The sequence below is a fragment of the Megalobrama amblycephala genome, linkage group LG14 (genome assembly GCF_018812025.1).
Source record: "Megalobrama amblycephala isolate DHTTF-2021 linkage group LG14, ASM1881202v1, whole genome shotgun sequence".
NCBI classification, from domain to species: domain Eukaryota; kingdom Metazoa; phylum Chordata; class Actinopteri; order Cypriniformes; family Xenocyprididae; genus Megalobrama; species Megalobrama amblycephala.
In genome coordinates this window covers 8,663,331-8,686,437 of record NC_063057.1, presented here as the reverse complement: position 1 = coordinate 8,686,437, position 23,107 = coordinate 8,663,331, and the positions used below count along the sequence as shown (strand labels likewise).

Genomic DNA, 23,107 nt, shown 5'->3' with positions numbered 1-23,107 from the left:
TTGTTCATAATTTAATATGTACATTTAAATGCAGAAAACAAAGCTAAAATTGCAGAATACATCATTTAAGGGATTCTCATTTGGAACCTATATATCAAAAATATCTTGGAAGATTATCTACATAATTCCCATTATAATTCATCATCATTAAAGGATTAATTCACTTCAGAATTCAAATTTCCTGATAATTTACTCACCCCCATGTCATCCAAGATGTTTATGTCTTTCTTTCTTCAGTCAAAAAGAAATATGGTTTTTGAGGAAAACATTTCAGGATTTTTCTACATATAGTGGACTTCAACAGCTACCAACAGTTTGAAGGTCCAAATGGCAGATTCAGTGCAGCTACAAAGGGTTCTACACGATCCCAGCCGAGGAATAAAGGTCTTATCTAGCAAAACAATCAGTCAAAAAATTCTATATATATATATATATATATATTTTTTTTTTTTTTTTTTTTTTTTTTTTTTTAAGCACAAATGCACATCTTGCACTAGCTCTGCGATGCGCCACGCGTTACATAATCACGTTGGAAAGGTCACGTGTGATGTAGATGGAAGTGAAAATCTCCTTCTCTTTTTCTCCTCCAACTTCAAAATCATCCGACATTGCTGTTTTACCTTTTTTTTTGTAAAGGCCGTTTGACTTGTAGAGCCTGTGTAGAGCCTTTTGAAGCTGCACTGAAGCTGCAATTTGAAGCTTCAACCTATTGGTAGCTGTTGAAGTCAACTATATGGAGAAAAATCCTGGAATGTTTTCTTCAAAAACTTTAATTTATTTTCGACTGAAGAAAGAAAGACATAACCATCTTGGATGACATGGGGGTGAGTAAATTATCAGGGAATTTGAATTCTGAAGTGAACTAATCCTTTAACTGAAGGAGCCCTCAATATAAATCCAAAAACCCCATCTATTTACACTTTTCTCTGCATGTCAGTATTCCCTTTATGCTCCAGTTATATTCCACAGTCATTATATACAAAATGGCTTGATTCCCGTTTGAAGCCCATGGGAAGAGTTACGCATGTGTAATTAAAGGGGATTATAACAATTCTCCCTGGTTTCCGCTGTGGATTGCTGGTTGCCATGGATATTTTGTCAACATGCTTGTTTGTATGGTCCACTTCCTCTCACGAGGTCTCGTCTCAGATCTTTCCAACCATCCCCAAGTAGTTGCTCTACTTGCAAGTGTGCATGTCGTTCATCGTCTCACAGCGTCGACACCGAACGTAACAGCACCAGACGAACTTACATTCACAGCGCTCTACGTGTCGTACCACATGCGTGTTGTAGCCCCGCCCGCAGCACAGCAGGTTGCAGCCGTCCGGCCCAGCTGAAGTTCTGTTACACCGGCGGCCCCTGGTCCCCGTCACGCCCAACCGTCGGTCCTCCAAGCAGTAGTTTGGTGATTTGTTGAGGAATATTAACTCCTCTTTGGTGATAGGCATGTGGCGTTGGTCTTTGTCCTTACGTCGCACCTTACGTTTGGAACGGTCCACCACCTGAACGCTGGTCTCGTAGCGCTCCTTCAGATAGGCACCCACACGCTCAAATGCAGCCATTGTGCGCCAACACGTCTTTACAGCACACGAACCCGACACGCCATGACAGCGGCAGTCTGTCAACATTGTTTTAGCCACCGCCTGTAGAGGAATAGGATACGGAGAGCGTTGTAGTTATTATTAAATTTATAGAGTTAATAGAACCCTTTCAATTTAGTTTCACTGCCCGTCATAGCACAGAGTCTGCCATGCTAAAAGTGTTCAATGACATTTTACTTGCAGTTGATGCCGGTAGAAAGCTGTATTGATCCTACTTGAACGGCTGCCTTTAATAATAAAGACCAACATTTTCTTATTTGGCGTTTAGAGCATTTATTCGGTATCAAGGGACCAGCTTTACGGTGGTTTAGTTTATATCTTAAAGACAGGTATTTTTCTGTAGTGTTAGGTAAGTTCTTTTCATCTTCTGCTCCTATTATTAGTGGAGTACCTCAAGGCTCTGTTTTGGGTCTGCTTCTTTTTAAATTACACATGCATCCACTGGGGGATATTATTAAGAAGCACAATGTTTCATTTCATTTTCATGCCCATGATACACAGCTGTACCTGTAGTTGAAAGCTGGCGATTCCATTCAACCGTTGTTGGAATGCATTTGGGACACTATGAAATGGTTATCAAATAACTTTCTCCAACTTAATGAGGTCAAAACAGAAATAATTATTTTTGGTCCCCCAAAATTAAGGAGTAGTCTCATTAAGGAGCTGGGTAATCATTTTCCCTTAGTTTCCTCCCAGGTTATGAACCTTGGAGTCATCCTTATCCAAACAAATTAATTCTGTTAAGAATAATTTAGACTATTGTTACTCATTTTATCTGGATCTTTCTCGGTCATCTCTTGCATGCCTCCAGATGGTACAAAAGCTGCAAGGCTGCTGACCAGTACAAAGAAATATGATCATGTCACCCCAATTTTAGCTTCGCTTCATTGGCTCCTGATCCAATTTAGAATTCAGTTTAAAATTCTGTTGCTTGCTTCTAAAGCTCTTAATGATCAAGCTCCATTTTATCTTAAAGATCTTCTTACTCCTCTGTCATCTTCAAGACTTTTAAGATCTTCAGACAGGGCTCTTTTATCTATTCCTCATTCCCGTCTAAAAACTAAGGGAGATGGAGTTTTTTTCCATTGCCGCCTCTGTCTATGGAAACAATTGCCTCTGAACATCCGCCCGTTACTATTTTTAAATAAAAATTGAAAACGTATCTCTACTCCCTGGCATTTTAATATTATCATACTCCTGTTTTATTGTCTGTCATGTTTGGCATTACTCTGTTTTTATTTTATGTTTCTCTACTCTGTTCAGCACTTTGGATAGCTCTGCTATGTTTAAATGTTCTATGTAAATAAAATGTACTTATTTGCTTACTTATATATCTGATCGACAAAAGATGTCGAGATCAGGAGAGCAGCTTGTTTTTCTAAACAATGTAACCATGCAGGCATGTAAACTGATTCAATTTCAACCTTCCAACATTTTTCGCAATTTATTTTGACAGACTTCCTGGACTTCAGGCAAAAACGCGGAACTAATGTAAATCACTGGGAGAGTTAACCCTGGTTCACTATAAACCATCTTTCCAAGGACTATATAATTTTTACGGATGGAGCTTTTATGTCCTTCCTTCCCTTCATGTTCTGCATCATGTAAGTGGAAGGAGTATTTTGTGAGCTGACGACTTTCATAAAATAGGAGCATTCGTTTGGGTGAAGGATTATGGGGGCCCTCCACTGACTTGAGGGGAATTTTGTCTCGCTTAAACGCTTTTCGGTGGTTTCCAACCAGAGCTGTGGTTTAGGGTCTCCAAACACTTACAAGTGTTCTTCAGTCAAGGCTGTGGAATTTGGTGCAAATCATCAGCTTCTTAGATTAATCAAGAACATGTGGGGAGATGTAACTCATTTGAACGACAAATTGCCAGAGCTGAAGCAGCCCATTACTATTTCTGTTCTTATTTGGTTGTTTTGAAATGGTTTCCATTGTCAGTTAGAACAAGTCAGAGATTCATTTGCTGGAGAAAACTGTCATATTTTAAATGGAAATACGTTCAGACAGTATGCAAGTTTGTCGTCTTGCTTAAAACCTTGAGGTGACTGAGAAAACCTCGTGTTGGACCGTCATCAATATTCAATGTTAGAGATGAGACGTGTTTATAAACGAGGCCGTGAGATGACAAGAACTTGAATGCTTTATGAATGTTGCAAGGATGCTGTCTGTGTGAAAAGGGCAGGGTGGACATTTTCTCCACTGTCACACATTTCATATTTTCTCCAATTAGAGAGAATCAGCATCTATATACAGAAACATAGCACTGAATTAAGAAAGCTCTCTAGTTATTTTGCTGTCTTTTTGAAGCAGGCAAGCACATTCACATGCAAATTGATGCTTTAACTTGACATATGTCACTCAAAATGTGAATGGAAATTCAAGTAATTCTCTCTTGGCATGTCAATGAAGGCAACCACCATGATTAGGAATTATAAATCCCATTTTTTTTTTATGAAAAATGACAAAGCAATGACATATGCTTCTGTAAAAGCTGCAAGTCAGTGTGATTTCAACTTAAAAATATTAAAAGAGATCAAAGAAGTCTGGATGGAAACCAAAATTGTAGCAAAATATCGCAGCAACGACACCACTCCGATGAAGCATGCTGAATTGATTACATCATTTGCAATACTTCTTGGGATTTTAGTTTATGCTTTTCATAAAAAAACATTAAGTACAAAGTCTTGTGCCTTTGTCCATTTGTTAAATTTAATACTTTTAATACTTTTATACTTTTTTGTTGCAAATAAAGTTTGGAATGTTATTATCCATCTCAGAGCTGGTTGGTTTAAATCCATGACTTCTTTTTAAAGCCTATATTAAAGGGATAGTTCACCCAAAAATGAAAATTCTGTCATCATTTACTCATCCTCAAGTTGTTCCAAACCTGTATGAATCTTCTGCTGAACACAAAAGAAGATATTTTGAAGAATCAGGGTAACCAAACAGTTGATGGGCCCCATTTACTTCCATGGAATGGGGGAAAAAAAATATTATGAAAGTCAATGGGGCCCATCAACTGTTTGGTTACTGACATTCTTCAAAAATAAACTGAAATTCATACAGGTTTGGAACAACTTGAGGGTGAGTAAATGATGACAGAATTTTCATTTTTGGGTGAACTATCCCTTTAAAGTATTTTGTGAAATCTCTATGGAGAACATTCAGGGGAAAAAATAAGTGAGCAGTCACTATTGTTGTGCATTCTTTCAACATAATTCTAACTAGTAAACAATGCACATCAGAAAGGTCTGTTCTGTGTCACCCACCTGTCTCCCAGCCTCGCTGTTATGCTGGTTCATAGTGAGCAGGGCATCCTCACCACGGGCTGACGTATTCTTTACCGTATTGTCGATGAAGCGACGGCTGAACAAAGTCCCAAAGGCGATGTCATCGGAGCACCCACCCCAGTGCCAGCCCTCTGTTGGCGAACCGGTGCCCAACAGGCTTGTATCACACGAGCACTCTGTCATATTTCCAGCGCTGCAAGAGCGAGTGACTGCGTGAACCAACCCGGCAGCCATTACTGCGTAGATAAATGCTGTCTCCTTTGTCCCTTAAAAAAAAAAAAAAAAAAAAAAAGAGAATGTAGGCAAGATGTCGAACAAATACTTACAAATGTTGAAACAACCAGAAAATATGTAAGAATGTAAGATACACAGCAGGACATTTGTGAAAAAGGTCTCAGCGCAGCAGTATCAGAGCAGAGGAGTCTGGGAATGTTACTTACAATGATACCATACTATAAAAATGAGCAAAAATGTTTGGCTGAAGATTATTATTGTAAGAAGATTATTATTATTATAAAAATTCTGGGTTACACTTTATCTTAAGGTGTCCTTATTAGAGTGTAATTAATATTTATTAACAACTATATGGTTAATGATAGGATTAGGGTTTGGTTTAGGGTTAGCTGCATGTAATTAAGCATTAATTTACAGTTATTAATAAAGTAACTAAATGTGTAACAAGGACACTTAAATAAATTCTGAACAGACCATTGAACTGAAAAGATTATGTATTCATAAAATTATGCATGCAGTTCCTGTAAGGCACATTTTTCATAGCTTATATAAAATAATAATGCTAACACTTTACAATAAGGTTTCATTAGTTAACATGAAATAATAATGAACAATACTATTACAGCATTTATTCATGTTACTGTTAATTTCAACATTTACTAATACATTATGGAAATCATATGTTGTGTTTGTTAACATTAGTTAATGCACTGCAAACTTGCATAAACAATGAACAGCTGGATTTTTATTAACAAAGATTAGAAAATACTGTAACAAATGTATTGCTCATTGTTAGTTCATGTTAGTTAATATATTAAATAATGTTAACAAATGTAAAGAACACAAAAGATGTAGTGTTACCAATAATATTTATAACAAAAATAATTTCTGAAGAAATTTGGTTTATAATGTTTTAACATGGCAAAGTAGATTATGTCTTAATTACTTTAGAAAATATCTGCTATGACTTTTTTTTTTCTATTACTTTCAAGAGAGATGACCTAAACATAGACCAGCAAGTGTAGAATAGAACAGAACAGACAAAAGAATAAAATAGTGCATTTGTGATGGTAAATTTAGTGCATATTTCTAGATATAATAGCAAGATGCCTATAAAATGAGTCTAAACCCTGGTTGTGGCTGCAGGAATTCAGGCGTATAGTATAGAATTTACCCTTGAATCGAGCTTGGATTTCAACTACTCTGGGACAGAAACTTGGGTAGGGTAAATCTTAGGAATGAATTCACAAAAATCAAGAAACACATTCTAGCATATCAGGTTGACTCTTTGTTTTGTAATCATTCTAATCCTGAACGCATTAAATTCAGGGCCAGCTGAAGACCATAGTAAATTTAGTATAGAGACAGTTAACCTAAAACAGATGTGGGTCACAGCTGTTCCCAGAATCAAATCTCTGATCAACACATGAATCAGCATTTCAAATCAATCATTAAGTGGTAAAAAATAGGATTGACAGTCTATTATAAAGTATTCAGTATGCTTCAAGCAATTACAAAGTGATGATCTCTCATTATATATTACAAAAATGTGTTTTTATGACCAATAAAGATACTGATTATTTTTTGTTGAAATGTCCAATAACCACATATGTGCATAATATATATTTAAATGATTGTTTTCTGCTTTTATAGACATAATATAATCATTAATATATATGAAGGTGAATAACCTGTTTTAAGAGACTAATATTGCACATCAAAGTAATAATTTAAACAGTTTTCACTAGCAATATAGGTCATTGCTCAGTTTAAATCAAAGTTTGACGATATTTCTATGATTTCCATTGCCACTTTTTTTAAATGTTAAAAAATCCTCTCTGCCCAGATAAGCTGTAGTAGGCCTTTTTTAGACGTGATGGTCAAACTATATACCATTAACTATATCGTTAAGTAAATTAACTGCATAATAATAATAATAATAAATGTTCATGCACATTCAAATTAAGTCTATTTCAATGTGACACATTGCATGCATACCACTGGTGAGCTCGTAGCCGAACACTTTTGGGTCCCGTCGGGTCGAGCAGTTCCAGCGTTCGTGTTTGAACTGCGTTTGGCACTCGGTGATGCCCAGGCGCGCGCCCTCTTTAACGCTCGGTAGAAGGTGCGGTTTGCGCGCGCACAGCTCCTTCTGCTTGTGAGACAGGGGCAAATGCGCGCAACCCAACTTCTCAGGCACTCCTACAGATGTGATGCCCAACCACCTGTGATGCGGAGCAGTGTGACACAAAGATCAGAAGCGGTTCTCCTCTCCTGTCGGCCTGGATTGAAATGCCATAACCAGGCCCGAGGAAAAGGAGACAGTTTTCAAACGTTTTATTCAAACATTATTTGACAGTAAAAACAACATAGCACTTATATACTTACATCCAACTTCCCTGAGAGCACAGAGGGCAAACTGAGAGCCATATAAGGAAGAAATGGTAAACTGCATGTATTCCACAACCGGTGTTATCCATGTCCACTTCATTCAACAAGTCCCGAACTGAACGTTAGGACAAAGACGACTCATACCGGTCCACTACATCTAATATCTAGCGTATGTAATCCACAAACGGCGCTTTTTAAAATTCACAAGCTCCTTTTATGTATCCATTAAGTCGCAGGTACGAACAAAAACGTCCCACCACCACCAAGTCACCTTCGCCATCAGTGCGAACTCCAATAGACACAAACACTTTTATGCTGCTGTTGGAAAACGCGCAACTAAACACTCTCATGCGCAGCGCTCCCACATCGTGATTGGTTGGAAATGCTCATTAATATTCAGAAGATAAGACCGTTCTCAACACTGATTGGACAACCCGATGTTGGCTTGGAGTTCGGTGAGAGCACAAAGCGAGCGCGACTGATAGGCAGAAAGAAGTAGCCTACACTCGGGTTTTTGTGAGATTGAAAGCACTGTGCTGAGAATAAAAAAGGACTTTAGTATTTAACTGTGCATATTTGACATTTAAAAAAAAAAAAAAAGGTTAAAATAAAAGGCAGAACAAAAACCCTGACGCTTAGACAAAGTAAAACCATGTAAAAGCAAAAATGTTTACATTTAATTTAATACTACATAACTGCCCGCAGTGTTCAAATTATAGCTACAATGCCTTTCAAAAGCGTCGACTATTAACTTTAATAAATTAATAATTTAAAGCTCTATTGCTAGTAAATGTGGAAAGGTATTTTCCGTGCGCAATCTGTTAAATTAAAGTTTGTCACCACTCACCAGCAACGCAGTTTATAATTTGGCGCCTTTAACACAGATAAAGACTTTTAAAAACTTAACTGTCCTTATACTAACGTTTTTGTGTTATATTTGTGATAAGCAATAATAAAAGTGATACCGACTTATCTCTCTTCATCGACATACTGCCTGAAAATGCTCAAAATGGACTGTGCTTGAACTGTTGTTATGGTTACCAGCAGCGTCAGTTGAAAAAAACAAAAACAAAAACGCGCTCAACCCAATTTATAATCTAGCTTTTATTATAACTTACATTTTTATATTTATTTTGGCTGAATTGGAAAGATTACAGATTAATGCTATTTCATGTATTTCGATTTAAACGTTAAAGCAGTGATTCCCAAACTGTGGTACTTTGAAGGATTTCGATTATGCTTATAAAACAAAAATAAAATAACTAAAACAACAATGTTATTAATTAAACTTTCCAATTGAGAAAATGCAAGTGAGCACCGAATATATTTGCTACTTTGTTTTCATCCAAAGTTATTGATAATCAACATAATGATTTTTCATATGATATCCAGAGTCGAAAGCAACATAGCCTATTTGTTGTCGATTAAGGGGGGTAATTGAGTCTTATATGGGGGTACAAAAAAGATGAGAAAAACTGCCTTAGATAATTAATAAAATCATTACAGTTTAAAGTAAAAAGTTGATATTATATATTCATAAATATGATAATGCTATAAAGGCTTGTTGAATTAAATTTTAATAGAAATGGTTCTTTTTCAGCAAGTTTTGTTTGGATGGACTACATTACATAGTATGTCAGATATATTTTTTTTTCTGCTAAAATATGACCTAAATGGCAGAATCAATGTAAATATCAAAGAAAAAAAACAAAAAAACATTTGATAAATTCAAGAACCAGTTTGTTTTAAACTATGAAAATATACATTTTTAATTGTTTGTGATGTTAAGTTCCATTTCATGTTGATTGCTGGAATCATACATTTCATGCATAGACTACAACCAGACAAATACCTTGGCACAGCCCTTCATAAACATTCAACACATAGTAATAAATCGACCCTAAAACTCTGACATGTCAATAAGAGAGAAATCAAATGCTGTGGAATCTTTACAGGTCAACACGTGGGTCCATGGGTTCATTTAACTTCAAGTAACTGGTGGGAAGATACATTTTATGAGATATTTCAAATAAATCCTGCTCATTTTTCTCTCCACAAACCACTTCCTGTTTAACGTAAATTATGGACAAATGAAACATCATGCATTCCAGCAATTTAGAGTAAATCCAGCAACAGTATAAAACGTCTTACCATCAAAACAGTATAAATATCCTCTTTTTTGTAAACAACACTTATAACATTTTACATGGATTATTATTAAAGGCACTGGAAAACACTGGTAGAAAAATAAATGTAGAAATATGTGTGAGGAACATAAGACAGTAATACTATAACATACAATATACATCATAAGACCTTTGGCATAGAAAATACTTCATAAATACTTGTGAACCTGGCATGTGAAGGAAAGGGGGTGTAAAGCTGGACTTCAAAAGTGACAATGTGAGGCAGGGTGACATCAAAGGCACTCCACAGCAGCCGCAAAACGTTCCCAAAACACATTGGGAACATTTCAGCCCGTGGTTTAGCAGTAGCAGCATTGTGGGAATGTTGCATGAGCGTTGTAGGAAAGTTTTTGAAAGGCTGTTTGAAGGGGCCGCATGACCGTCTCGCAATTTTTTCACCGGCGTCGCACTGCAGCCACTGCCTGCCTTTAAGCCGCAGCTGCCAAAGTCATTTTGACAGGGCTTCAGGGGGTCTCGTTGAACCCTTCACACCCCTTTTCCATCTGGATCGCTCTACACAGAAACACACATGCACAAACAGACACCTCCCTAACTCGCCCTCCAATTTACCACTTTGATACAGCATATGGTTTGGTAGATTCAGACAAATCGGTGTGCACAGTTTAGCCCTTTCTCAACACATTGAGCACATATGCATGTATTCACAGCTAATCATACACACACCTGAAAAAAAAAAGACAGGTTAGCGTCACCAGCCGCTAATTGTCGTTTTGTCACTGTTGACGAATGGTCCCATTGACGGCATGATTCACACATATCCGGCTGAGGAGGATCTCAGAGTACACCGCGTTCACTGGTCCTTTTACGTGGTAGGACACGTCAGGTGGAGACGATGGATCCTCGTGCTGCTGAGGCCCTGTTTGCTCATTGGCCGGGTTCCCACTTTCTCCACCAAGCCTCAAGATCTTCAAATTCCTTTGGGAAGCAGCAGTTGGAAATGGAAGCTTATAGACCTGCGAACAACGTAAAATGATCTTCAAATACACATTTCTTGGTCAAATTTGATTTCTTTAGAATCATCTGAGATAATCGATGATCTCTGCCATCATATAGAATGCAGTAGTGCCCACCCACATTTGCAGCAATGTTGGTTGGGGAAGTATTTTTCCCATAGGGATTTTTTAAAAAAAAGCCTTTGTTGAAGTATTATAAGCCATGAACCAAGCCAACCAGCTTTGAGGTGAATTACAAAGCTTTATATAAAGCAAAAAAGTATTAAAAATTGTACAAAAAGACAAAACTGTGTACTTAATGGCTTGAATGAGAGAAAGAACTACAATCCCATTAAGAATTGCCAACAACAAACAAATTAAAAATGAATGAGAAATATTAGACTATTAATTTAAAGTTGTTCTATAGAAACATCTATAGAAACATTTTTTTTAAGTTTACTGCAAAATATATACAATTGCTTGTCGCGCCTCTCTGATTGGTGGAATTTTACGACCAGCATCATAATGTAGTTTTTTGCCATTAAACAATTATTTAAAAACTAAGTTGAAATAATACAGGCTGACAGCTTCAACAAAAGCATATACCACTAGTTAACAACCTCAAAGCTCTCAGTAGGTATTTCTTTAATAGTTTATAAGTTATTGTTAAAAATCAGTTTCCCTATAGAGAAAATGAATAGAGGTTTTACTTCCAGAACCCGAATGTTGCACTCTACACACAGAGAATGAGAGATTTGGATCATGTAAGCAAATAACGTTAAGTCTATCTGTGTGTGGCTCCGTTATCCGACACGGGACACATTTTTTAAATTAGGAAACTAGTCTTTATCCCATTTTTATATCCTCTTTATATTTTATATCCTGAGTTTTATATCCTCTTTAAATGGCCAATTCTTATTAGCTCCCTGCTCTACAAAATACTTAATGGTTAAGAACTTGTTTCCTTAAAGCACTAAAAAACAAACAAAAAAATATATCAAAAACCAAGCAACATCTCCTTTAAAACGCAAGCAAAAGACCCTGATGTTATGTGCCGTTAAGTCTGTCTGGTCTAAATCTGCTGGCCTGTTGTCAGATGTGGCCGCTCTGCAATGATATCAGTCCCATATGTGAGAAGGTTTGGTGTTTCTACCACCACTTCACACACTAAGTGAGCTAATACATCAGTTCCCAACCTGCACTTTACTGGCTAATAAAAACCCGCCTAATTTCTAATTACTCATTAACTGATCCGCAAATCACATTTAGAGTGAAATAAAAAAGGAATGGCTTCTCTTTTAAAAGATTTATGGGGCTGGAAGACTGGAACAGTGTTTCTAGCAGGATCTATATCCATGTATATGAATGGAGTGAGATTTGTAGAAATGTTTCATTCGCACACATGTATGTGTGGATCTAAAAAATACCAAGTCAATTAGATGCGACTTCTGTGCAGTAAATTACATCCATAATAATACAAATTTACAGAGACCCTGGTTATTACCCAATAACATGGTTATTAAAATAAGTTATGCTCTTTGGCTTTAAATTAATACAAGTGACTATGCAAGGTAGGTCTTTAATCAGCATAATTGCATTTTTTACTTACAAGTGATAACATTACTCCAGTCTTCAGTGTCACATGATCTTTCAGAAATCATTTTAATATGCTGATTTGGTGCTCAAGAAACATTTCATATTATTTCCAATGTTGAAAACTGCTGCTATTTAAATTTTTCTGATTCTTGATGAGTTGAAAGTTCAAAAGAACAGCATTTATTTAAAAAAAAATGTTTTTTTTTGTAAAATTATAAATGTATCCTTTCTTAATGAGTTCTTGCTTTATAAAAATATTAATTTTTACCCCCAACTTTTGAATGGTAGTCTATATCTATTTTTTTTCTTTTACCTCATGGAAATGGCAGGCACATCGTCCCTGCAGGAACTCCTTATAACGACCCATAGTGATGCTGAGAGTGTCAATGACCTCAAATCCAAGATGCTTGGCACTTTCCAGAATATTCTTGTTCACATTATAGAGTTCTTGCACTCCATTCTAGAACCAATGAATGAAGATGATAAAGACTGTCAATAAATGAATGAATAATGTGGTCTATAGACCAGATCCAAGAACATCTCTAGATCTCCAGTTGTTCTTACCAGTGGAAGGGAGCGAATACCATCCACAGGCAGATGGAAACCCATCCCTAAAGACTTCACCACCACCATGATGTTCTCAAGACCCTCCCTTGGAGATAAGTTAGAGTTCTTATGTTAAACTTTCAAAGCCACACAAACAGATAAAGAAAAGGAAGACAAGTACTGGCCATTGGAATATTGCTAAATAAACTATGGTCAAGTCAAGCTAATAATGAACAGGCTGGGTTTGTGTAGTGTTTGGGTACGTTTACCTCTTTAAAACCTGTTGAATGGTCCTCAAATGGTTCAGGTTCAGCCACTGCACCCCTCCAGCAACCAGCACTGTCTGAGGCGAGTTCTCCAGGGGTTGTGACCTGTCCCGGTGGAAGTGGTTTCAAAGAAAATGTTAAAGATCAACACCACATCCTGAAAACATAACCAAAAGTCCTCGGTATTTAAGTCACAACGGAGGTTGGACGTTAGTAGTTATATAAAATATAATTAATATATAAGATAATATAGTGAATATATTTAGTGAAATGCCTCTAGAGTTCATTTCTCAAATGAACTAACATGCTGTGGACACTAAATGACTTGCCTGAGGTATATGTAATGTTACGTGAGATATTATTCTCAAGCTGTTTTATTGATGCCTTTCCACAGTTGAAACACTGGTTGAGAGATTACATGTAAACATATCTATGCATAGATAATCTCTTCTTCTGCGCTTTTTCCTGTTGTGGCGGGTAGCAAACAATATTGCATTACCGCACACGCCCCCTTCTGGATTGGAGTGTGAATCACCTGTGATTGACTCTATTCGTCGTCTGACTGCATGCACTGAAACGGGATGTCCGTACCGTATTGTTCAGGACAAATTCATGTACTGTTAACACGCCTAGTAAATATATACTTCATTTTCTACCACTGAAACAAAACAAAATCCTGCTTATTAATTTCATTTTGCAAAAATAAAAATGTGGCAGATCATTCAAGCAGCTCCCAAAACATGTCCCTAACAGATGCACACTAAAACACACTCAAATACAAACCCAAAATCGCATCTGTGCTGCATATCCCACCCTTCTGCCCACATCAGTAGCTGTGTGAGATCAACAGCGTGCTGAGCCAGCAGCGGTTACCGTCCCTGCTGAGATATTCTGATTTGACACACAGCCTCCCAACCACATACAGCCCACATCCCACCATCAAACACGCTGCCAAAGTCATTTAGTGTGTTAACAAGGCCTTTGCCACTTTAGACAGACACCAAACCTGCACGTTCACAACTTAATGGATGTAATCCACAGCCACATGGATACAAACATCCTCCGGCGTGCACATACACACACAGACCTTTCTAGAAGCTGCTGCAGAGCTCTTTGGAAGGTGGGTCTCTGGGACTTTGGCAGCCAAAATTGTGGGTAGTAGGAGTAGCTGACGATAGTTCGACCCTGGTTTAGGTTGTGGTAGACAATGGTGTCGTGGGCCTTGTCCCAGTCCTCCAGAGTGGTGTTCACCCTCTCCATCAGGTAGTACATCATCCCTCGATTGGTAGAGTCACCGATAAACAGGACCTGAGGGAAAACATGCATGTATACGTCAGATGTTGTAAGCGGTTTCTTAAACTCAGATATTGTCAAGTCAAAATTTAGGCTACACAATACACACAATCCTCCATTTAAAAGGCACAAGATGGTCTTTATGTGTTTTACTATGTGTATTATTAAACCACAAATTCTTCCAAAAGGTTTTCCAAAACATAATAGCGAAGTTACCAAATTATTATTCTGCTGGTCATGTGATCTCAACATGGCTGCCTCCAAGAGCGGTCCACCCAGTGTTGAGTAAGTTGGGTAATTATATTACTGTAATAATTACACTCTCTAAAAAGTACTGCATTACTTATTATTACTAATTATATTTTCTAAATCCAATATCATCTAGACCAGGGTTTGATGTTAAATCTACCATTGTTTTATACAGAATTGTTCTAAAGTCTATAAAGTATTTAATGCACTTACATAAGAAGTAACTGTAATTAAATTACAGAAAAATGAAGTAATCCCTTACTTTGCATTTCATTAATATTTACCACATTTCAACTTAGATAATTAATATGGTTCAAATAACATCATATTTTGAGTTTCTGTTCATTAAATCAATCGCCTTCATTGTATTAACTCAAATGCTTAAATTTCAGTTAACTCAATTTTAAGGCAACCATGTAACTTACTTCAAGTCAAGTTTACAGTGCAGTAATTAATTACTTAGTAATGTATTACACCTAACACTGCGTAAAATAAAACAGCTTTTTCTAAACCCTTTAGAAAAGGGTCCAAATTTGTCCAAAATACTACTAACTTCTTTTTTCAGGAAGCTTCTAGTATAAGTAAGTATATTTTTAAAATGAATACTGCATATTTAAAGAATAAGATTGGAATAAATCTTATCAATTCAAAGATTTCAAATCATTGAAAGGAAAGTCAAAGCAAAACTAAAGCAAAATATTACACAATGCATGCTAAATCAATAGATAAATATGACCTTTTAAATACTTAAAAGGTCCCATGTGAGCGCCAGACTGCAGACAACACCAATGTGAGGAAATGAATTAACAATTGTGTCATTATAAGGGTAAAAATTACAATATGCTCTGCTGAGATCATAGTCGCCATGAAGTACTTCACAAGAGTCTAATAAGCTTGGATGTTCATCTGTGTGTGCGCTTTTGGCAATGAAGTTGGCAGGAATACCAGTCTAAATCACAAGATCTCAGGGAGCGGGCATTGGCTGACACTGTGGTTTGCAGACATGCTCACAAGATTAAGGACTAATACTTTCAGCAAGAAGTCAGAAGTTACACTCATTTTGTTCCAAACCTGTATTTTTTCCCCTCCAGTGTAAAACAAAAGAAAAGATTTTTTGAAAAATCACTTGTGGTATACCACATCAGTGTCCAGGGGCTGTAAATAAAATAAATTATACATAAAAAATAATATAAATAGACTGTGTGCGTGTTTTTAAATATAAAAAACTTTAAAAAATGTGTTTTGTACAGGAAAAGTAACAGCATACAAATTGAAATGACACTGTGAACTCCAAACGACGCACAGGGGTGTCTTGAGACTGTAGAACATGAAACAAATTTATGAGTATAACTCTAGACCTTGACAATCTAAAGCTCTTTTATTTGAAACAATCTTTCCTTAAGAGTCACTCTTTTCCTGTTGGATGGGCTCACAGTCAGAAGGTTGTGGTTTGTCTGTAGTGAGAGCTTGGGCCCTTGTGTAATGTGGCCATTTGTTTGTGTCAGATCTGATCTTGTGAGTCTTAAATCGAGAAAAGGTGAAAAGAGTCATGCTGTGAAGATGAGCGCTGAGGGAGTGTTTGAAGCAGGAACAGACTGTATGTTTGGCACACAGCTCTGAAAACTCCTGCTGGGCTTTAGGCAATAATTTAAAAACATCCCACAACACAAGAGGTGTGCAGATCACATTAAGATAAAAAAATAAAAAGAAATTGAAAAAAATAAAATCTAGCTGCAAACATGAGTATATGGTTTTCTTTTCCAGATTCCTTTTCTCTCTTCTTTCCAAAGGAATTAACAGCATACGTATATGTGCATATATAAAAGCAGCAGTGTAATTGAATCATGTGGTTGCTGTGAGCTCAGCACCTGCTGTTAATCTCTGATCAACAGCTGTTCGCTGCCACTGGAACTTCAATGCTATTTGAGCTGCCTGACTTCCACATTCATTTATTCATCGGTACTGTATATACACACATATGGCAAAGCTGTCAGCTTCAGATGAACCAGTGAAATGCATTTTAACATCAAGTGCAAGGAAGAACGCAAGTTCAAACAGTTGATTCACACAGAGTACTGGTAACACATTATAACTTCCATTAACAAGTCATTAAAATATTGTTGCACATTTGGACAGTTACACTACTGTTCAAAAGTTTGGGGTCAGTGAGATTTTTTTTTTTTAAAGAAATCATTAATTGATCAAAAATGACATTTATAATGTTAGAACAGATTTCTATTTCAAATAAATGCTGTTCTTTTGAACTTTCTATTCATCCTGAAAAAAAATATATATCACGTTTTCCACAGAAACAGCATTGATTTTTCAGCATTGATGATAATAATAAGAAATGTTTATTGAGCAGCATATCAGCATATTAGAATGATTTCTGAATGATCGTGTGACACTAAAGACTGGAGTTATGATGCCGAAAATGCAGCTTTGCCTTTACAGGAATATATATTATATTTTAAAAGTATATTAAAACAGAAAATAGTCATTTTAAATTGTAATATTATTTTACAATATTACTGTTGTTACTAAATGTAGCATTGGTAAGAATAAGAGACTTCTTTCAAAAACACACAAAAAAATCTGACTGACAGCAATGCTGAATAGTAGTGTAAGTTATAATCTATTAATCATTGTTTGTTATAGTTACTATGGAAAAATGTATATTATGTCGTATGCCGTTTTTGGTTCCTGGTTCCTCACCTTCCGGTTCATCAAGCAGGTTTGCAACTGAGGTTGGTCCAGCAAGGGGTGATAACAGCTGTCAGGTTGCCAGGCAACTTCTCTCCAATCACAAGTCCTGTTATCTGAACAGCTCAGGCACGGGACGACCCAACGACCTGACAGAGATGTAAAATATTCTTTATAGTGCACTATACTAAATTTCTATGACAACATCTACTCAAATTACAGTGTTCACATGTGATTCACAGTGGAGGGAATCTCAGTGAAGTTTTGAATTCTTCTACAGCTGTATATCAAAAGTTCAACCATGAAACACTGAATCAGGTGGGAAACTTTGCAGTTAGATTACTTCATTGTGCCAGGTACAGTTTCTATACATTGCATAGTTTTCTTATTAATTGCTCTTTTTCATTGGACCATATAATATATATATATATATATATATATATATATATATATATATATATATATATATATAAAATGTATTTAGTTTGCAGAATTTCATAGTCATTGACTTGGAAATTACCACTGCATTCTGTATTGTTGTGCATTTGATAAAAACAATTTTTTTTTTTTTTTTTTTTGAATTTCATCTTTGTGAAGTGATTTTACTTCAACGTTTCAGATTCTCAAATTTATGAAAGCTTGTTTCCGTCATGAAATAAAAAAAAAAAGTAATAGTGACTTTTTATTTCACAATTCTGACTTTATAACACGCATTTCTGACTTTTTTCACTATTGCGAGTTTATATCTCACAATTCTGACATTTTTTCCTCAGAACTGCGTAATATAAAATCAGAATTCTGAGTTACAAAGTCAGTTTATATCTCGCAATTCTGACTTAATAACACGCAATTCTGACCATTTTAAGTTTAAATCTCACAATTCTGTCACAAATCTCTCTTTATAACTTGCAACTGCATGTTAAAAAGTCAATTGTGAGATATAAACATTTCTGAGAAAAAAAAGTGAGAATTGCGAGTTTATATCAATTCTGACTTTATAAGACGCAATTGTTTTAGTTTATATCACAATTCTGAGAAATAAAAAGAAAAAAGAATTGTGAGTAATGAAGTCAGAATTGTGTGATAAAGTCACAATTACCCTTTTTATTTTTTTATTTAGTGGCAGAAACAAGCTTCCACACGAATTAGATGGGTTCACACACACAAACAAACAAAGTTTATAACTCCATCTCAAACAGTTAGTGAAAGTAGTTCCACACTGTCTTTGATGCGCTACCCTGCTGAGGATGGTCTTTTTACTTTTATAGCACTGGCTGAAACCTCCTCTGAACTCTAACCTGGTGGCTTTAAATCTAAAAGTCCTAGCAGCTGAATGTACACTCACTGAAGAGGGACAACTCACTCAACCACTTAAACCTGTATGAAGTGATTATTTTCCCCCAGTGATAATTTTCCCCCATAAAGTCTGAGGCCCTAACCTTATAATTGAGCAATGATTCAACACAGGCAATGAATCAGTGCATTATCACACTGTAAAAGCAGATGCATAAATTACCAAACTCTGAGTTCACTTACAAACCTTTCCCATCCTCTAGTGGAGCAGTTAATAAACTGTGAACTTCGTGCTAATATAGCCAAACACATGATGAACTACTTTGCAAATGAAATGTGGTTTTAGGGCCAACATCGTCATTCACACCAGAAGAAAAATAGGCATAAAATGTATCATCTGTCCACAAAACAGAAAATCTGCAACAACCAGTTTGACTTTATGAGTTACCTTATATGAAATAACAGGACTGTAAATCTTACAGCAAGTTTCGGCTTCAAATTTCAGATACTTTACTACAAGTCCATGATCAAAACCTGGAAGAAACCTACCAGGTTCATCTCCTGAGAGGCAAGGCTGAGGCGAGACCTGGGCCTCTCCTGAACCTGGAAAGGGCTCCAAACCGCAGGACTGATCTGGTCTGACCACAAGGCCACAATCCTGCTCAGATACAGTGGAAAAAGAAAGAGAAACAGGTGAGTTTTGAGTCTGGAAAGATATTCTGAAATGCTGGTTGCACTCTTGTGTAAAAAAATGTAAGCACTCAAGACAATAAAATCACCCTTTGATGGATAAAGATTGAGTTGTTGTGAAGTTTCCATAGCTTTCTTCACCCTAGCTTTCCCCCTTCGCTTTCATGTGTCCGCATACACGAGGTTCCTCATGGACAAATTAAAGCAGGCGCGCCGCCTGACGCCTGCCCTACGGCCTTGGCCCTTGTTATGGGTCAAGGGTCAAACAAACCTAACAGGCTAAATGACAGCATCGAGCCTACTCTGCCGACCCCCGAAGTCCCTCACGGGAGCCATCGGGTCTGGCTCGACTTCAGAAGACCGGCTCTCCGTTGACTCTTTTGCTTGCCCCCTTCCTTAACACTTTGCACAGGGGCTTCTCAAAGCCACGTAACATTCCCCAAGTTCCTGCCGCTGGTCTCGACAAAGTGCCACAAGACAACTTAACAGGGATTTTCTTGTTCGTACCTGCACACAGTGTGTGCGTGCAAACACGAGCGGGCTTTTGATTCTGAGCAGCCCAGCATAAATCAGACGGTTCATCCGAGCCTGGCGGAAACCGCCTAGCGCTTTATGCATTGGAGCCGGCAAAAAGTTAGCATCCCTCCGGAAAGGAAAATGCGTGTAATTAATTCACATTCGGAGGGCAAAGAAACATGAAAGAACAAAAACCCTTCATTTTATCTCTCTCATCTGTCATTTTTCCATTCCCTGGAGAAGAAAATTATGGAATAAAGAGTTTCGTCCAAGGTCAGGTACTCTCAGGTTCTTCTCAAGCTCAGATCAGACCTTGGCTTCTGTCTTTATATCACCAGAGAATAATGAATCAAGAGCATCTGGTTAATGAGGATTTCACAAAACCAGTATGGATGAAAGGAACATGAGGGACTGGGGAATATACAAAAACGAGAACGATTTAAAGTTGATGAAAGGGAATTTCACAGAATTTATTCATTCTCTTAAGCCATTTTGCAGGTTCTGTGAAACCCTTTAGTGATATTTCATACTTAGAGAGTCCTAACTCTTCGAATTAAAATTTTTGTGCACCATTTATCTTACAGACACTAATTATACTTCAGATTTAGGGTTAGTGGGATTATTATTCAATACAATTTTGCCATGTGTGCATGTTTTTTCAGTGTGTGAACATTTAAAGGGTTAGTTTACCCAAAAATGAAAATTCTGTCATTGAACGGATATGTTCATTTTAAAATGAAAATTAACAAGCCATCCTAGGTATATATGACTTTCTTCTTTCTGATGAACACAATCAGAGTTATATTAATAAATATCCAAGCTTTATAATGGCAGTGAACGGGACCAACGGGTATGAAGCTCAAGAAAGTGCATCCATGCACATCAGTTAAACTTTTGTTCTAAGTTGGATACAGAAGGCGTAGGATGTAGCGTAAGTGTTTGAACTGCGAGAGGCATTACACTTTCTTTGTAAGTTGAATACGGAAGGCGGTATGGCGGAAGCTAGATATTTTACTTTATAACTTGATAAGTATGGATATTTTTCTTACATAAACGCATCGTTTAGCTTCAGAAGACCTATTTTAACCCCCCAGAGTATGTTTATGATGGATGGAAGCACTTTCTTCAGCTTCATATTTGTTGATCCCATTCACTGCCATTATAAAGCTTAGATGTGTCAGGATATTTATTAATATAACTCTGATTGTGTGCATCAGAAAGAAGAAAGTCATATATACCTAGGATGGCTTAAGGGTGAGTAAAGCTTGGGGTAATATTCATTTTAAAGTGAACTAATCATTTAATTATTCACCTTCATGTCATTCCAAACCCATAAGACCTTAGTTCATCTTTGGACCACAAATTAAGATATTTTTGATAAAAAACCGAAAGCTGTTTACAGCAATTTAATTACCACTTTTCAGGCCCAGAAAGGTACTAAAGACATCGTTAAAACAGTCCACGCAGTGGACTGCAGTGGTTCAACCTTAAATGTTATGAAGCGACAAGAATACTTTTTGTGCGCAAAAACAAAACAAAAATTATTTTGTTCTGTCTCAGTACTAGCCGGCTCCTGAGTCAGCATCACAAGATCACACCAATACTAATTTCATGGACTATTTTAACAATGTCTTTCCTACCTTTCTGGGCCTGGAAAGAGTTAATTAAATTGCTGTCTAGTACGGTGGCCCAGTAGTGCACAACACAACGAAATTAAAAAAGCAAACATAAGTTCACAACACAACGAAATCAAGCCACAACACAACGGAAATGCTCCCGACCACTAGGGGGCTCTCAGAGCTCGGTATTGTTAGTATTCCTTGCCAATGTTTTATAGTTTTATAGTCGGCAGTGATATGAATATCACGATTAGTTTCAACAGTATATAACCACTGTATATCGAAAAATTAATATGAAATATTAATTCAAAATCACTTGAGTGCACAATAGTTTCATATTTATACCTGTGAATGATTTGACGCGCTACCACGGTGAATGATGAAGGGAATGTCTGACAATTCCACCAAGTGGTTAAAACGTATAATTTGTATTCATTAAAATTACTTTTAACATTTAAAAACAGACATGTTCAAATTACAAAGCTTGTCAGTCTTACCAACAGGAAGTAACAAGCTTTGGAATTTGAACATTTCTGTTTTAGGAATACTAACATTACCGAGCTCTGAGAGCCCCCAAGTGGTCGGGAACATTTCCGTTGTGTTGTGGCTTTATTTTGTTGTGTTGTGGCTTTATTTCGTTTTGTTGTGGCTTTATTTTGTTGTGTTGTGACTTTATTTCATTGTGTTGTGGCTTTATTTCATTTTGTTGTGGCTTTATTTCATTTTGTTGTGGCTTTATTTCGTTGTGTTGTGGCTTTATTTCGTTTTGTTGTGGCTTTATTTCATTGTGTTGTGGCTTTATTTCGTTGTGTTGTGGCTTTATTTCGTTGTGTTGTGACTTTATTTCATTGTGTTGTGGCTTTATTTCGTTTTGTTGTGGCTTTATTTCGTTGTGTTGTGGCTTTATTTCATTGTGTTGTGGCTTTATTTCGTTTTGTTGTGGCTTTATTTCATTGTATTGTGGCTTTATTTCGTTGTGTTGTGGCTTTATTTCATTTTGTTGTGGCTTTATTTCATTGTGTTGTGGCTTTATTTCATTGTGTTGTGGCTTTATTTCATTTTGTTGTGGCTTTATTTCGTTTTGTTGTGGCTTTATTTCATTGTATTGTGGCTTTATTTCGTTGTGTTGTGGCTTTATTTCATTTTGTTGTGGCTTTATTTCGTTGTGTTGTGGCTTTATTTCATTGTATTGTGGCTTTATTTCGTTGTGTTGTGGCTATATTTCATTTTGTTGTGGCTTTATTTCGTTGTGTTGTGGCTTTATTTCATTGTGTTGTGGCTTTATTTCATTGTGTTGTGGCTTTATTTCATTTTGTTGTGGCTTTATTTCGTTGTGTTGTGGCTTTATTTCATTGTGTTGTGGCTTTATTTCATTGTGTTGTGGCTTTATTTCATTTTGTTGTGGCTTTATTTCGTTGTGTTGTGGCTTTATTTCATTGTGTTGTGGCTTTATTTCGTTTTGTTGTGGCTTTATTTCGTTTTGTTGTGGCTTTATTTCATTGTGTTGTGGCTTTATTTCGTTTTGTTGTGGCTTGTTTCCATTGTGTTGTGGCTTTATTTCGTTTTGTTGTGGCTTTATTTTGTTGTGTTGTGACTTTATTTCATTGTGTTGTGGCTTTATATTGTTTTGTTGTGGCTTTATTTCATTGTGTTGTGACTTTATTTTGTTGTGTTG

General features: G+C 36.5%; 2 protein-coding genes across 3 annotated transcripts in view; both read right to left on the bottom strand.

Moving 5' to 3' along the window:
• Positions 1-823: 823 nt before the first annotated feature.
• On the bottom strand, positions 824-9,128 carry wnt16 (wingless-type MMTV integration site family, member 16). The gene is made up of 4 exons (XM_048156512.1): positions 7,520-9,128; positions 7,130-7,356; positions 4,877-5,163; positions 824-1,643 (listed from the first exon to the last, which is right to left on the bottom strand). Exons 1-4 carry the CDS (start codon positions 7,609-7,611, stop codon positions 1,179-1,181), a joined length of 1,071 nt encoding a protein of 356 aa, XP_048012469.1. The 5' UTR covers positions 7,612-9,128; the 3' UTR covers positions 824-1,178.
• A 137-nt stretch (positions 9,129-9,265) lies between these two features.
• Positions 9,266-23,107, bottom strand: part of cped1 (cadherin-like and PC-esterase domain containing 1) — a 75,894-nt gene continuing 62,052 nt past the window's right edge. For both annotated transcript variants that reach the window (XM_048156510.1, XM_048156509.1), the window contains exons 15-21: positions 19,157-19,265; positions 17,327-17,463; positions 14,157-14,377; positions 13,073-13,174; positions 12,822-12,909; positions 12,571-12,717; positions 9,266-10,682 (exon numbers count right to left, since the gene is read on the bottom strand). In XM_048156510.1, the coding sequence (XP_048012467.1) occupies positions 10,443-10,682; positions 12,571-12,717; positions 12,822-12,909; positions 13,073-13,174; positions 14,157-14,377; positions 17,327-17,463; positions 19,157-19,265 (1,044 nt within the window). In that variant the 3' untranslated portion in view covers positions 9,266-10,442. The remainder of the gene's footprint in view (positions 10,683-12,570; positions 12,718-12,821; positions 12,910-13,072; positions 13,175-14,156; positions 14,378-17,326; positions 17,464-19,156; positions 19,266-23,107) is intronic.